The following is a 17,012-nucleotide window of genomic DNA, read 5'->3' as shown; positions in this document are numbered from 1 at the left end:
CAGCTTAAAGTCTGCATCAAACTTGTACTATTTGGTGCGAATTTTGACGTGGTTTATAACGTGGATTTTGGTGGAGAATTCGCCCCCTCATTGAGAAGAGGAAAATTCGGCAGCATATCCGGTACTAAAATTGATATATTGCTGTCCCCGCAGGACTCTCGGCTGAGTGATGTGCCGTGCACACTGTCCCCCCCGGCCACCCCGCCACCAGCAACACTGTCCTCCCCCCTACTGTAGCGGCGAGATCCCCCCGACATCGGCCACACTGTCCTTCCCCCTGCTGTAGCGGTCATATGCGGCCGCTGAGGGCTACTCTGCTCCCCATCGGCCTCTCGAAAGTGTTGGCGCTGGCAACAGCTGCTGAACGGAGTGGAGGCAGGAGAGTGGAGTAGCTGTCAGCAGCCGCATCCCCTGAAAGTGCGGAGAGCATTGGAACAGCCTCATCAAGTGCGGTGAGCGGTGCTACAGCACGGGGGCAAGACAGTGTTGCCGGCAGCGGCGTGGCCAGTGTTGCCAGCGATGGGGCGCTGATCTGTGAAGGGCATTTCAGAGCTGAGAGGGAAGGGGGACAGGAAATGCAATCAGACTGTATTGATTTTTGGCTGGCCTAAATGGTTAGGGTTAGTTTGCCTGTTAGGCTTACATTATTGGCTCTACATGTTTCCCTGTAACATCTGTAACATGGAAGGGCTGCTAGGACCTTCAAGAATTCAGCCAATCAGGAGCTAGGGGGCGTGACGGGGGTGTTCCTCCATGCAAGCACTGTCAAACTCCTAGCGTCTGGTGGCGTCAAGGTACAACAGTACCCACAGTGGCTACCTCCATGGTATGTTCTTTAATATTTTATGGCAAGACCAATTTTGCTACCATTGGTAATGATATCACATGTAAACCCTACTATCATGATCAAGATAATATCACACAGGCTTTTCAGCAAAGAGCAGTCTGAATTGATCTTAAATGGATAAACTGATGTAAACCCTAGGATTGAGCATAGAACAAATATTATTTTGCAGATTGTTCTATATACAATGGCGTGGAAGTGGAACACATTACAGGATGTATTTGCAAGTCTTGTATTGTATTGTACTGTATAAACAATAACACCATAGCTGCTGAACAATCTTGGAGCTGCACAGTCGGTGCTGAAGAGGGTATTGACTTTCCACTTTTAAACTGTGCCTATTGAATGGCTCCACTTAGCTGTTGCACATTATATCATTATATTCTTGGCACATTATCAGAAATAAGTGGTTATATTTCCCACAGCTGCATTATGTAGCTCAATTTAAGGCTAGAAATCAACCAAAGTTAACAAAATGAAACTACCGTTCTTTCTTCTCCGCTTTGAAAAGCTCATCATATTCTCTTTTTGAATTGCAGAATATGCTTGACATTTGGCTGAAAACACACGCATTATATAAAGGCCTAACATAATACTCGTAGAAACATAGATAATCAGCATCTTGCCGTAGACTAGTCTAGTGTCATCCCATGTGACAGAGTTGTTAGAGATTAATTTGCCTTGCCTGTATTCATGCTGTGGAAGTCATGCTGAATACATTTGTCTACCCAGTGTACATGCTCTTCTGTCTCTAGACAATGGAACATTAAACGAGAAGTCAATCCAAAAGAGAAGTGTTGCCGTAGCAGGTGGAGATATCTCAGGACTTCGGAGAGGATGGCTCTTGATTTCAATTTAAGCTGTCTCAAGGAGCTTGAGAAGGAAAGGGTTCTGGACGTCCTGTACCGAGACCAGACTCTTCAGAAGGCAGAGGAAGAAAGAGTAAGGTACAATGAATGATTGTATTCTGATATCTAATATCCATGTGATGTATTAGTCAAACCTCTACGAAGAGTAAAGGGACATCTAGTTTGCAATGTTCTTGTAACTGCTTGTGCTATTCATTTAATAACTCTTGAAGGGGTGCTAGCTCCTACGGTCAAGTACAGATGATGTGGCAGCCTTTTATGGGAGAGTGTAATCCTACACAACATACATTCGAGTTTCAGAATACAATTTTGCAACAGTTTCACTCACTGGCTAAATAGATTTTCCACAAAGTGGGTAGTTACACATAAATGGTCCTAGGGACCACTTTAGCAGCAGAAGCCATTAAGACTGAAACAGACATTCTATTCTAACAAGAATAACTGGAGGAGCTGCTATATACCTGTAGTATGACGATGATGATGGTGGTATGACGATGATGATGGTGATGATGATGATGTGACTGGTGAGTGGAAGTTTGTGATATTTTTATATCTGAAGAATGGCTCCATGAACATTTTTAATTGCTTTCATCTGGCTTAAGAAATATGTTAAACTAATAGAAGGTTCAAGGGGTTGGGTGGTTTCAAATTAAAGATTTTTACCAGTTTGACGTTCACCAGCAGGTAAAAAATTTTATCTTGAAACCATCCAACACCTCTAAGTGGTAAAATCTTGACGCTTTTGTCAAAGCTTGAATACTACAAATTCTATGCTCTGTAAATCAGACAGTGTAGGGTTGCTTGAAATTGTTATTATTGTTCTTTTTATGGTTTTGCATCTCTCTGAACCCACAGGCACCACACTATAAAAAGATTTTAAAATGTACGATTCACATCCATAAATCAAAAATTGGGCTAAGCTTTTGCGTATTGCTCCGATCATTACTTCTCTGCTGAGCCATTAAGGGTAATCTGTAGATTCTATTTTCTTTCATGATGCTCAGATCTCTAAAATGTTCACACAGTCATACACTCACTTATTAACCTTAATGAGCTGCCTGAAGGTCACATAACGTGACCAATGCTGGGGGAGAAGGCATTTTAGTAATACAACAAGTCAGTATAATGCCAGTATAATTTAATGAACAATATTTTTTCTTGTATCTTTAAAGGGACTGTCTGGCAGCTATTTTAGATATATTTTTAAACAGTGACCACTTTAAAAATAATGAATGAAGTTTTATTTAAAATTTTAAAAGCTTTTTTTTCTGCTGAAAAATTAAAAGAACAAAGAAAACTACAAATAATTAGAATTACCCATGGTCGCTTCTGCCACCTGGGGCACTAACTGACTAGAAGGAGGGGAACATGGGAGTCTGCCTGACTGGGCAGATTCCTGATGGTCCGCGGTGCAGTGGGCTACTGATCCTGACCCTAGATACCACTGTAAAATGTATCAGTCTTCAGTAGATAATGACACAATTGAACAGTGCTGCAGAGCAGAGAGCCACACACTCTCTGTTCTACCATTCACTGTTCTGTAGACTGCCAAGTCAGTCAGCGTCCTGGCGCCTAACATCACTAGGTAACGCTGCCTGCGCCAGGAGGGCAACAGAGGAGGAAGACATTCATCAGAGCATCGGCGGGTAGGTGAGTATAAGGTTTCTTTTTTTAAAGGGGCCATTATTACTACATAAATCAGCTCTGAGGGGCATTCAAATTCTATAAGGGGCACTGTGGGGCATTATTGTATAAGGGGGCACTGGGGCATTATTATTGTAGAAGGGGGCACTGAGGAATATTATTAGTGTTCACCTGTGTTCAGTTCGGCTAGATAGACAGGTCTCTCCCTGGACACAAATAGGAAGAGATTTGTCAATCTAGGCAGGGAGGAGCCACCCCCGTGACTCTTTTTTCCTTTAGCTCTTTAAAAAATATTTTCTCTGAAATGATGCAGCATTCCAGAATGAATCCTAGTTTTTTTTATAAGTATGCCTGATGACATTTTATCCTCCATTTGATTCATGCAGCATAAGACTTCATGATAGTTTTTTTTTTTAAGTTGAGAAATGTGATCTTTCTTTAAATTTTAATGACTTGAAGATCAACGTAAACAATAAGAAATATAATTAGTTGTATTGAACCAATTATACAGCAATACTATTAACGTTGTCAGCATTATTTGATGTGGGAGGAACACTTTTTTGATGTTTATCCTGTTGCCAAAATTCTCTAGAAACAACCCTGGTATCACTACATTCATCACAACCCATAATTTCTAATATTACATCACTTATCCAGTACTGTAAATTCTGTAGAAAAAAAAACTAAAAAAGAAAATGCTAAAATTGCCATTTTCTGTTCACCTCGCTTCCCCAAAACGGGAATGAAAAATACCGTATATACTCGCGTATAAGCCGATTTTTTCAGCACAAAAAATGTGCTAAAAAAGCCCCCCTCAGCTTATACTCGAAAAAAAATGCAATAGCTGGCGTTTCTGTCCCTGGCGCAATGCTGTCCCCGGCGGTGCAGTAAGCTGCTTCAGACTTCTCCCCGCTGTCATCTCCCTGGCTCTGTTTTCAATTCTCGCGCTGTCAGCGCTGTGTAACTAAGCACTGTGATTGGATCGAGCGCCAGCCAATCACAGCCGCCGCTCAATCATTCACAGCGATTCAGTGAATGACATCACTGAATGGCTGTGATTGGTTTATTAAGCGCTGGCTGTGATTGGCCAGAGCTCGATCCAATCACGGTGCATAGTTACACAGCACTGATGGCGTGGGAATTCAATGACGGCGGGGAGAAGTCTGAAGCAGCTTGCCGCACCACCGGGGAGAGCTTCGCATCGGGGACAGCATCACACCAGGAACACAGACGCTGGATTAGAGGTGTATATTGCGGGGGGGGGGGGGGGGGGGGTTGCCTAGTATATACTCAAGTATAGCTAGGCTTATACTCGAGTCAATAAGTTTTACCAGTTTTTTGTGGTGAAACTTATTGACTCGCCTTATACTCGGGTCGGCTAATACTCGAGAATATGACATAATCAAAAAGTTGTTTAGACCTCAAAATAGTACCAATAAAAATTACAAGTCATCCTGCAAAAAACAAGCCCTCTTCTAACTCTTTCGACAGAGATATAAAACTGCTATGGTTTTGGAAGGTATTGACACACAGGGTCTTTTTGAAAAAAAAAATGTTTATATTGTGAAAAAGTAGTAAAACATAAAACCTATATAAAATTGGTGTTGTCATAACTGTAGTAACTAAAGATGAGCGAGCATGCTCGGATAAAGCAGTTACTCGAGCGAGCATTGTTCTTCTCAAGTAACTGCTTACTGGTCCTAGCAGATTCGGGGGGGGGTGGCGGGGGGTAGCGGGGGAGACAGAGACAGATCGCTCTCACTCTCTCCCCCCCCCAAAATCATTTATTAATATTTTGCTGTGGGGCAATAAAAAAAACAATTTAACCATTGTTTTTTAGTATTTATTTTTATGGCGCTCACCATATGGTGTTAATCTTATGTTATCTTGATTTTATGGGTTACTACTAGAGATGAGAGAGCTCACATCATGCACAAGAAGTCAGATGTTTGGAGGCCGCACCTGCCAAGGGAAAGGAGAAACCTGCCAGTGGCTGCACCAATGCGATCACCGTACCACACACTACTGGGTACACCACCCCAGAATGTTAGAAGGGCAGGGACAGCAGGTGTCCAAACCATCTGCAAGAAAATTTGAGGAACTCGCTCCAAACCGCATGCAACTACACCACAATCTAAGCACCACTAGGAACAAACATAATCCATAGCAACATAACATACCAACACAGCGCATGCCAACATACGCATACAACATATTACAACATAACATACAATATAGCAACATACATGTTGCACAACAGACCATGCAACATAGCATAACATACCGCATACCAACATAGCACAACATAACAACACAACATATGCATACTTCAATATAGCAACATAGTTTAACATATTCCATCATGGCAACATAATCCATACATGTTGCATAACATATCATACAACATAATCTATACAACATAACAACATAAATAATGCATGCCAACACCATGCATACCAACATAATGCCCACTACTTACAAAAGGGGGTGCATTATATTACATTTGTGTGGGCAACTAAGCACCGGGCTCACACGAACGTGACCCGAAGACACGGGTTAGGGGAAACTGACTCTGTGCTGCAGGTAAGATGACTTGGCCCTACCTACAAGCAGAGCGATCGCCTCAATAAAGGTGGCCCAGCGCTGGAACCTCGGCCCTGCTCTCCCTAGAAGGGTGATACTCGCAACCAGGCAAAACTGACACATTAAATGCACAAACTCATCACACAACCTCGCACACTAAAGCAGATGGTAAAGCTGAATATAAAAGCGAAGGATTAGTTTGTACATTTGCTAATAAACTTAAGCTGCAAAGCCCTGACAAGGCTCCTCGTGTCTTTCAGTCCCTACTCTAGCAAGACACTAACCTGGCAGCACAGGACACTACACACACAGTAAGCTGCAAGCTGACCAGACACTACTCCCACAGCAAACTGCAAGCTGACCAGACACTACTCCCAAAGCAGACAAGACTGAGAAAATACAGCTTCCTCATTGCAGAGGGGCTGGGGTATATATCTACACCCATACCCAGGGGATTGGCTGACCTGAACAACCACACACAGCCAGGTCAATTAACACTCACCTGTGCAGGTGTGCTCCTGGAACACTGTAGAACAACAAACTCCAGCAGCACAACTTGACAGGATTCAAGAGATGGGAATACCCCTTAAAAGCTAAAATTCATTATGTCACTAAGGGTTTAAAAATATATTCAGGGTGCATTTAAACACGTGAGTGCAATATAGGTCAGAAAAAAATTGGACTTATATCGCACTCATTTAACCTGTTATTTTAATGCTTCTGTGATGCATTTCTGCGTTAAAATTACATGTTGTTCCAGTAGTTGAAATGGGGAAAAAATAAAATCGCATGGCATGCAAGTGTGATGCAATTTTTTTTTTATGCACCCATAGGAAATAATAGGCAATTCTCACAACGAAATCACCCAAAATCACACAGACCTCTCACATTAATAAATACACCCTTAGGCCTTAGTCACACGGGCGTTTTTTTCGCGCGATTTGCGGATCGCATGACGGATGCGCATCCGCAAATCGCGTGACCGATGCCCAAAAATCGCCCGAAAATCGGCTCCTAGCCGCGTTTCATTAGAAACGGGCCGGAGCTGTCCAGCGCATTGCATTCAATGGAGCCGGCAATACAGCCGGCTCCATTGAAAGCAATGCGCTGCGGGCGAGTGTGGGATGAATTGTCGGGAAGGGCTTAAATATATAAGCCCTTCCCTGCAATTCATCCAGAAAAGTGTTAAAATAAAAAAAATATATATACTCTCCTGCTCCCGGCAGCCGGAGTACAGCGCGGCCGTCCTGCAGTGGGTGTGAAGGGGGTGTGACTCAGACTTGCCCCTGATTGGCTCAGGCTGAGCCAATCAGGGGCAAGTCTGAGTCACACCCCCTTCACACCCACTGCAGGACGGCCGCGCTGTACTCCGGCTGCCGGGAGCAGGTGAGTATATATATTTTTTTTATTTTATCACTTTTCTGGATGAATTGCAGGGAAGGGCTTATATATTTAAGCCCTTCCCGACAATTCATCCAGCGCTGTCCGGCAGCCCATTGCTTTCAATGGAGCCGGCTGTATTGCCGGCTCCATTGAATTCAATGGGCAAACATCGTTCTTCTCTGCCACAGCTGTTACAGCTGTGGCAGAGGAGAATGATTTGTCTAGTATATGTTCTCAATGGGGTCGGCGCTGCTGCCGCCGGCCCCATTGAGCACATATAGAGAAGAGAACAGGAATCGCAGATCGCAGATAGGTGCGATCTGCGATTTCTGTTCTATAATTTATCGGACGAGCGCATAAAAAGCGCTCATGTGTCCGATACCATTGCAAAGCAATGGTTTTAAAAAATCGCCGGACACATGTGCATGCGCAAATCGCGCGAAAAAACGCCCGTCTGACTAAGGCCTTAAAGGGAATACCAGATAGTGAAATGCTGTTAAATGCAGCTCAGGAGAGATGCCATCCCCATAGTCATGTATAGATAACAGAATGAAAAAATATTCCACAATCAGAAAGAAAAAACAGTTTCGAAAAATTAAAAATACCAGATAATGAAATATTTTTCATTTTTCTAAACTGTTTTTTCTTTCTGATTGTAGAATATTTTTTCATTCTGTTGTCTATACATGACTATGGGGATGCCATCTCTCCTGAGCTGCATTTAACAGCATTTAGAAGATATATGGACAGGAAGGGACCTACTGACTTATATCAGAGACTGTTCTAGACATATTCTATGACTTGTGCAAAGGTTATTTTGCAGGGAGGGGAGCAGATGGTTGCAGTTTATACCTATAGTGAATGGTGGATCCTGTGTTATCTATATATAGGTGTTACCTGTCAGTGTAATCCGAACATTATGAAGACTGTACTAGACATATGGTGACCTGTGGGGATCATCTTGTAGGGAGGGGGGTAGATAGTCACAGCTTATACCTATAGTGAATGGTGGATACTGTGTTATCTATATATAGGTGTTACCTCTCAGTGTAATCCAGACATTATGGAGACTGTACTAGGCATGCGGTGACCTGCAGGGATCATCTTGTAGGGAGGGGGGTAGATAGTCACAGCTTATACCTATAGTGAATGGTGGATACTGTGTTATCTATATATAAGTGTGACCTCTCAGTGTAATCAGAACATTATGGAGACTTTACTAGACATGGGTGACCTGCAGGGATCATCTTGTAGAGAGGGGAGTAAATAGTCGCAGCTTGCAAAGCTCTACACACCAGGAAGTGACTGACTAGCCATACTAGGCTCTGCAGTCAGTGTGAAGGATTTTAGAAGTTTTTAAAAACATAGATTGTGACCGAAAAAAAATAAAAATCACCAAAAGTTTTTTAAAAATATGTTCAACACAAAAACGTGATTTATAGAGTAGATCATTTTCTGATAACACTTTCCCTTTAAGGTAACTGAGTTCTGCGCCAAATATATTTACATGAGACATAGATAAGAAAGTGACATTTTCAGGAGAGTTTTTCCAATTTTAATGTGACTCTAAGGATGCTTTCACAAAGAGCGGAATATTTCTTCCTGGAATTTCGCACCAAAATCCACACGGCTAAATGAGTATTTCGATACAGAGTTGCCAGCAGAATTCTGCCGTTTTTAATTCTACATCTAACTCCTCACGTTAGCAGTAGATATTGGTATTGAATATTCGCCAAGAGGGCATATTCCGCAACAGTGTTGCAAGATATTCCGTACCGTGTGAAAGCACCCTTAGGGGGTTAATGTAGTGACTAGAGATGAGCGAGCATACTTGTCCGAGCTTGATGCTCGTTCGAGTATTAGGGTGTTCGAGATGCTCGTTACTCGTGACGAGCACCACGTGGTACTCGAGTCAATAACCTTTACTTCCCTGAAATGTTAGCGCCATTTTCTGGCCAACAGACATGCAGGGAAGGCATTACAACTTCCTCCAGTGAGGTTCCAGCCCTATCCCACCCCCCTGCAGTGAGTGGCTGGCGAGATCAGGTGACCACCGAGTATTTAAATCTTTCCCGCCCTCTGCTCGCCTCAGACACACGCTGGCAGAGAGTAGGGAGAGTGCTGCTGCTGCTATAGGGAGAGTGTTAGCGTCTACAAGAACCCCAACGGTCCTTCTTAGGGCCACATCTCACTGTGTGCATTAGTGTTGTGGCTGCAAAGAGCAGTTTTGCACAATTTTTTTTTTTTTTTGTAATATCGGACGTGCAGGCTATAGCGTTCTCAGGCTGCAGTCTGTACTATGTTGTATAGGGGCAGTATTGGTCAGGCAGGGACAGTGGGTAGTGTACAAGAACCCCAACGGTGCTTCTTAGGGCCACATCTTACCGTGTGAATTACTGTTGTTGCTGCTAGGAGCAGCTTTGCACCAAATTTTTTCTTTCATCTTGGGCTCTGCAGACTATTGCGTTCTCAGTCTGCAGCCAATTATACAGAGTATAGGCAAAGTATTGGTGAGGCAGGGACAGTGCTAGTGTGGAATCCTGTCAACAGGTACCCCCAAAAAGCTCCTGTTTAGGGCTATCTGTGACCGTGTGCATTTAACTCCGTGGCTGCTGGTAGTTGTAGTACCTCATTATTGCACAGCTAGGCGTGCTTGCAGTCTTCGAAATAATTTTTTTCCTGGCTGCAGTTTGCATTACATAAGCGCTGTTTCCCTCCAACTTCAGGCCAATAAGAATTCAAACATTTTTTACACCGCTGTGTGTCTGCTGTAAACTGCACGCACGGTGACAGACCCCCATACAGGGAAACTCACATTGGCGCAATAAACCCTGCATTGCATTGCACAAAAATTACCAAAAAAAACCCAGAAAATCCTTACAGCTAGCTGTGACTCTCTGCATTTCACTGCGTGGCTGGTGTGAGCTCAGGTGTATCAGTATTGCATATTGCACAGCTAGGCGTGCTTGCAGTCTTCTGAATTATTTTTTTCCTGGCTACAGTTTGCGTTACATAATCTCTGTCTCACTCCAACTGCACGCCAATAAGAATTCAAACATTTTTTACATCGCTGTGTGTCTGCTGTAAACTGCACTGAAATGTTAAAGGGGTCTCTCCCTACTGTTACTACTGAAATGTTACTGGGGTCTGTCTATACTCCTGCAAATGAAATGTCACTGGGGTCTCTGCCTAGTGTTACTACTGAAATGTTACTGGGGTCTGTCTATACTGCTGCAAATGAAATGTTACTGGGGTCTCTCCCTACTGTTACTCCAGAAATGTTACTGGGGTCTATCTATACTGCTGCAAATGAAATGTTACTGGGGTCTCTGCCTAGTGTTACTACTAAAATGTTACTGGGGTCTGTCTATACTGCTGCAAATGAAATGTTACTGGGGTCTCTCCCTGCTGTTACTACTGAAATGTTACTGGGGTCTGCCTATAACGTGCTTTCCACACAGACTATAGCGGATCCTGGTCATGGTGTCTTGGCCTTGTAATGCCACCTCCTCTGAAGCCTCCCCCTCCTCCTCCTCCAACAATGAAAACATTCTTGGCAAATGGTTAAGCTTTGGTCCCTCTTGCGGCAGCCCAAGATTTTCACCTAAAATGGCACCATAGGATTGCACAACCCCCCCCCCCCTCTTAATCCTAAGCACATTTCCGAAAACCAAAGAAATATAACCGTGTGCTATTCGATTATCCCTAGCATTCAGCCAAGCGGTAGAGCAATTGCGGCTTCCATCTTGTTGGAGCAGATAATAGTTACATAGTGTAGTGTCATGCTGAGGTAGGAAGAGAGCCGACTCTCGAACACAGCATCTGTGCAGGGCTGGGGACAGAGTAGCAGCAGGCACCTATCATTGGTGGAAGCAGGCCAGCTGAGAGCCACATACTCCCGGTCTGATTTTGGACTGTTGGAGGAGGCCTTTACTTGTGATCATCTTTGGTAATTCGTGACAAAGATGAGTGGTATAGCCAGAAACTAGCATTGCTAACACTTTGCAATGGTCAACAGAAAACATATGAATAAAGCCTTTCCATATTTCTGATTGAGATGAGGAGGAGTGCCGACGTTTAGTTCCTAGAATATCCTTTTCATTGCTATCAAATGCCCCTCCTGTCTCAGAAAATACTAGCTTTTCCACATAGCTGTTGTCGCTTCCACTTTTATTCTGTGGCTTTACTTTGGTCCGTTGGCAGTTATGCGGATCTGAAGGTTTGATTTTGCCCATGGAGGCAAAATCCACGGTGGAGGCCCGCAACCCAGCCTGAACCTGGGCCGCTAACGTGGTTCCCACACAGACTATAGCGGGTTCTGGTCATGCTGTCTTGGCCTTGTAATGCCACCTCCTCCTCCCGCTTGGGGTCAGGGGGTCAGCAATATGCATCATGTATTTTCTCTTGTGTTACCACAGTTATCGGAGAAACTTGTTTGGGCCAAAGGAGAGGAGCGTAATTGCATTAACGTTACAGGGGTCTGCCTATACTTCAGCTACAGAAATGTTACACGGGTCTGCCAATACCGCAGCTACATAAATGCTACTGGGGTCAGTCTATACTGCTGCAACTAAAATGTTACTGGGGTCTGTCTATACTGTAACTACAGAAATGTTACTGGGGTCTAGCTACACTTCTGCAACATAACTGTTATTGGGGTCAGCTTATACGTTTGCTACAGGAATACTACAGGGGTCTGTGCATAATATGGCTGCACTAAGTTCTCACATCGCAGTGTTCTACGTATCCGGCCCCCCCCCCAAAAAAGTGTGATTGGGGCATGCTGTGTGGGCCGAAGCCCACCTGTCTTTTATGTGACGTTAGCTCTGCTATCCGGGGTACTGCAATGGGATATAGTAATGTACCGTCGGTGGGTTCCAGGGAGCCACCCGTGCTGTGGGTGCACACAGAATTCCCATAGCTGAGTTGTACCTGCCTGTGACTATTATTTAAAAAAAAACAGTCTGACTGGGGCATGCAGTATGGGCCGAAGCCAACCTGTATTTTATCTGACATTAGCTCAGCTATCCGGGGCACTGCAATGGGATTTCTTTATGTTTCGCCGGCGGCTTCCTGGGACCCACCCATGCTGTGGGTGCACACGGAATTCCCATAGGGGAGTTGTACCTGCTTGTGTCCATTTATAAAAAACCCCAGTCTAACTGGGGCATGCAGTGTGGGCCGAAGCCCACCTGTATTTAATCTGACGTTAGTTCAGCTGTGCAGGGCACTCCATTGGGATTTATTTATGTACCGCAGTTGGTTTCCAGGGAGCCACCCATGCTGTGGGTGCACACGGAATTCCCATTGTGGAGTTGTACCTGCCTGTGTCTATTTATAAAAAACCCCAGTCTGACTGGGGCATGCAGTGTGGGCCAATGCCCACCTGTACTTTATCTGACGTTACCTCAGCTGTGCAGGGCACTGCAATGGGATTTATTTATGTACTGCCGGTGGCTTCCTGGGACCCACCCATGCTGTGGGTGCACATGGAATTCCCATTGCGGAATTGTACCTGCCGGTGTCTATTTATAAAAAAACCCAGTCTGACTCAGGCATGCAGTGTGGGCCAAAGCCCACCTGTATTTTATCTGACGTTAGCTCAACTATCCAGAGCACTGCATTGGGACAAACTAGAGGAGCAAGACAGCGCTAATGAGACGTTCACAGCTACGCTAGCATTGGAGTCCGCTCTAGGCCCACAATTGCTGAGGGTTTGTGCAGAGGCCTATGTCCTGGGTGCAGTGAAAGTCCGCCTCCTGCCTACGATTGCTAAGGCTGTGGGCCGAGGCCTATGTCATCGGCGCGGTGCAAGTCTGCCATGTTTGGCCGCTCAGATTTATTAATTGTTCATGTCTTGGGTTGCCTAGGACCCACCTATGCTGTTGGTGCCCACTTAGTTCCCATTGCGGTGTTTGACCTGTCTGGCACAAAGACACTGACTGACTTGGGTAGGGGGCAGAGTGCAGATGGCTTTCCCCTTGCATTGTGGATTGAGCTATCCCACACCTAGACAGAATGAATACTGTGTGGGCACATGGATTCCCCATTGCTATGCCCACGTTTGCAGCTCCTGACAGAGGTGGCACAGGATTGGATTTCTCATTGCTTCTGTAAAGCATTGTGGGCTATCGCCCCGCCCGTTTTAAAGAGGGTCGCTGCCTGGCCCTGCCAACCCTCTGCAGTGTGTGCCTCCGGTTCCTCCTGATCGCAGACACACTTATAAATAGACATGAGGGTGGTGTGGCTATGGGGCCAGCGTGTGGCATGAGGACAGCTGAAGGCTGCGCAGGGACACTTTGGTGTGTGCTGTGGATGCTGGGTCGTGCGGGGGGGGGGGGGGGGGTTGGGTAGCATGTAACCCAGGAGAAGAGGCAGCTGTGTGTCTGGCAGGCAGTGCTTGTGCTTGGTTGGAGGTAGTGTGGTGCTTAGCTACGGTGTGCCTTGCTAATGAGGGTTTTTTAGAAGTAAAAATTGTTAGGGGCCCCCACTCTTGCCGCTATTGTGGCTGAATAGTGAGACTTGGGAACCTGAGATGCAGCCCAGCATGTTGCTCCTCGCCTGCCCTATCCGTATCTGTGTCGTTTCCATCACTTTCGTTGGTTTTGAAGGTTTGCACAAATGAAAACCTTAGAGAGCATCGGCGATATACAAAAATGCTCGGGTCGCCCATTGACTTCAATGGGGTTTGTTACTCGAAACAAACCCTCAAGCATCACGGAAAGCTCGACTCAAGCAACGAGCACCCAAGCATTTTGGTGCTCGCTCATCTCTAGTAGTGACACATTTCGAGTGCTCAGCTATGTCTCTTCTGTGTTATCTGATGCAGGAAGCTGAAAGCTCATTTACAACAACTTCGATGGAAAGGGGCAAAAAGTGCGAGTAAAGAATACCAAGAGAGATCATGTGCTCGATGCCAGAAAGCTCTTGGAAGGCTGCTGAACAGAGGGGCTGTCTGCAATGGCTGCAGTCACAGAGTGTGCCAGGAATGCCAGGTTTACCGCTGCAGTATTCTATGGAAATGTACCGTCTGCAATGCACATGGGTAATGAATTAATCACTTCTTCTCTCAAACTATGTGAACATTATGAAAATAAAGTTGACAATAATCTTCTTACAGGTATAATGAGCATTTAATTAAAGAGTTATTTAAAGTACCTTTACACTGGATGACATCGGCCGAATAATTGCTCAAAAGAGGGAATTCAAACAATAGCTGTTCATTATAAACATGGCCACCAACAGAATGATGAGCGATAAGTTGCTACCGTAGTTGTGTCATTTCAGCTTACCAAAAAATAGTCACTGGTTGAGGTAATGTTGCCTGGTGTAAAGTCACAGTCATTCGTTTTTGAGCAACTTCCAAACAAATTTGATTGGAGATCCCTCTATGAATGATATCTCGGCAAACAACTAATGAACAATCAGGGCTCTTTGGAAAAGCAAAGGAACATTTGTTGTTCAAGCATGGCAACAACTTTTCTTAGCAACTAGCTGAAAAATAGTTGGTGCATGTAAAGGTACTTTTATCATACTATGTCTGTGGCACCAACTCATTACTGATCTTGTCAAGTATTGCTAGAGAAGACATATGCAAAGAATATGATTGACACTATCTTACTACAGCAACAAGATATTTCACAAGCTGTAACTGAAGCCTGTGGTTTTACCTATACAACTTGTCTCATAATGATGTTACAGTACCAGTGGCACAGTAAAAATCATTGTCCTACTTTGGTTTTTCAGACATTTCCTGTTCTCGGAGATTAATGTATGACCCGTGGGAGCCTTTCTTTCCTTCCGCAAATCAGCAACATTACATAAATACAATACCTAAAAAAACTTGAAATATATGTGCTACAGCACTGAGGGCCAGCGACCACCTTGCCATACTTTCACCACTGGTTTCCATATGCTCCACAAAGACATCTGTTCTATACTGACTGTCACCATAGAAGCACAAAACTGACAATTTCATGGGGTCATACACATGAGTGATGTTTTCCTGCATGGCACCGCAATCCTATGCTATGTAGGAAACAAATTGCGACATGTTCTATCATTCTGTGTGCTCTCGCATTGCAGCACGCCACAGAGAATTATCCCTAAATTAATAGTCTATTGAAACAATTACAATGCTCCAAATCTATATTATTGTAATCATTAATAGTAGAACAGTTCAGAACATAAGTACAGCACCAGAACCAAGCGTAGTACATGAGTACAGCACCAGAACTAAGCTTAGTACATAAATACAGTGCCAGAACCAAAATCAATAAAGCGATGCATTGTAAAGTCAAGCCAACCCCTACGATGTAAAGCCCCATTTAGACACAACAATTATTGCTCAAAATTCACTCAAAAGTCGTCTTTTGAGCGATAATCTTTGTGTCTAAATGTGCCAATCTTTCAGTTTTCTGCTGAACAACTGTTTTCAGTTCTGCTTGAAAACAATGGTTCAGCAGAACAGCTGATAAGCAGGACCACACGCTGTGTTCTGCCTGAGGAGATCTGATAACAGCTAATTACATTGTTACAGCTGTTCTCAGTTCTCAGCCCCACTGGCAGAGCAACTGATAAGTAGGACTGCATGCTGTGTCGGCTGTGCATGGTGCTGAATTCTCCAAGGGGAGCCTGTGGCTGAACAATGGAGCTAATTACAGAGCTCAGACCTCCTGCTGAGTGCAAATGAAGCTGATAAGTACTAATAGCAAGTAGTACTTTTATGCAAAACTCTCGCTGATCTTTCAATCTTTTGAAGGATATCTGTGTGTGTAAATGGACCTTATTTTGAACTTCCTAATACAATCTGTATGATTGGCGTTATCAGATCACAAACAAGAATGCTACTAACCATCATCACTCTACAGGCCATACAGTGACTACAGGATTGATCAGAGGCAGAATAAACAATGACATTGTGACTCACATGTGACGTCATCTCTAATTAGGATTGGGTTTTTCTTCTCCATCCAGTCCATATCAACACGTCAGCTTCTCTCAGACACTACTTTACTCTTCAAAAGTTGCCACACAGATGTCTTTGGTTCTTTGCTTCTTCATATCCATATTCCCTATATAAACTTTTAACCTTGTATTATAGTCATACTGCATTGTGAAGGGAATAAGCCTTCTAGAGCCTAGAACGGCTTCCCTTCACAGTGCTCGGAACGGCGATGAGATATATGAGCAGCGAGGACAACAGAATAGTGGTCTGCAGCCATTCTATTGTGTCTGCAGCCATTCCATAGAAAAATGCTGCAGACACATCTGGATGCAGCGCCCTCTACTGTTATGTTTGTCATGAAGCTACCAGTAGGTGAATACGGATTTCTCATCTCCATCTTCTCTTAGCTACATAGCAGAATAGGGTGTTTTTTTTTAAAGAAAAATGTACAAAATTGCTGAAAAAAACATATTGCAAAAATGCCTAAAATCACCTATTATATACATTAATAAAAGTGTGGGTGCATGGCCGCACAGAAACACAGCCTTCTTAACATTAAAGTGTACAGACGATGCAGCTGCCAGGAATTTGTATAAGGAAATCAGGTAATGTTTGCATGTTGCTGTACAGCGGACCCCCAGAATGATTTTTACGACGGGCCCCAGGCAGCCCAGTCCAACACTGCTTTGTTTGCTACAATTTTTTATGTCTGCGCTGGAGATTTAGAGCATTGTATTAGAGA

At 44.1% G+C, this 17,012-nt stretch overlaps 1 protein-coding gene across 1 annotated transcript in view; it reads left to right on the top strand.

Moving 5' to 3' along the window:
* The window catches only part of SYTL3 (synaptotagmin like 3), an 83,661-nt gene that overhangs the window by 18,804 nt on the left and 47,845 nt on the right, over window positions 1-17,012 (top strand). Inside the window, exons 2-3 of the mRNA XM_066605480.1 lie at window positions 1,600-1,791; window positions 14,153-14,368. Of these exons, the coding sequence (XP_066461577.1) occupies window positions 1,682-1,791; window positions 14,153-14,368 (326 nt within the window). The 5' untranslated portion in view covers window positions 1,600-1,681. The remainder of the gene's footprint in view (window positions 1-1,599; window positions 1,792-14,152; window positions 14,369-17,012) is intronic.

This window comes from Eleutherodactylus coqui, chromosome 1 (genome assembly GCF_035609145.1).
Source record: "Eleutherodactylus coqui strain aEleCoq1 chromosome 1, aEleCoq1.hap1, whole genome shotgun sequence".
Classification (NCBI taxonomy): domain Eukaryota; kingdom Metazoa; phylum Chordata; class Amphibia; order Anura; family Eleutherodactylidae; genus Eleutherodactylus; species Eleutherodactylus coqui.
Note: the sequence above shows the minus strand (reverse complement) of the source record. Positions and strands in the feature narration are given on the sequence as shown.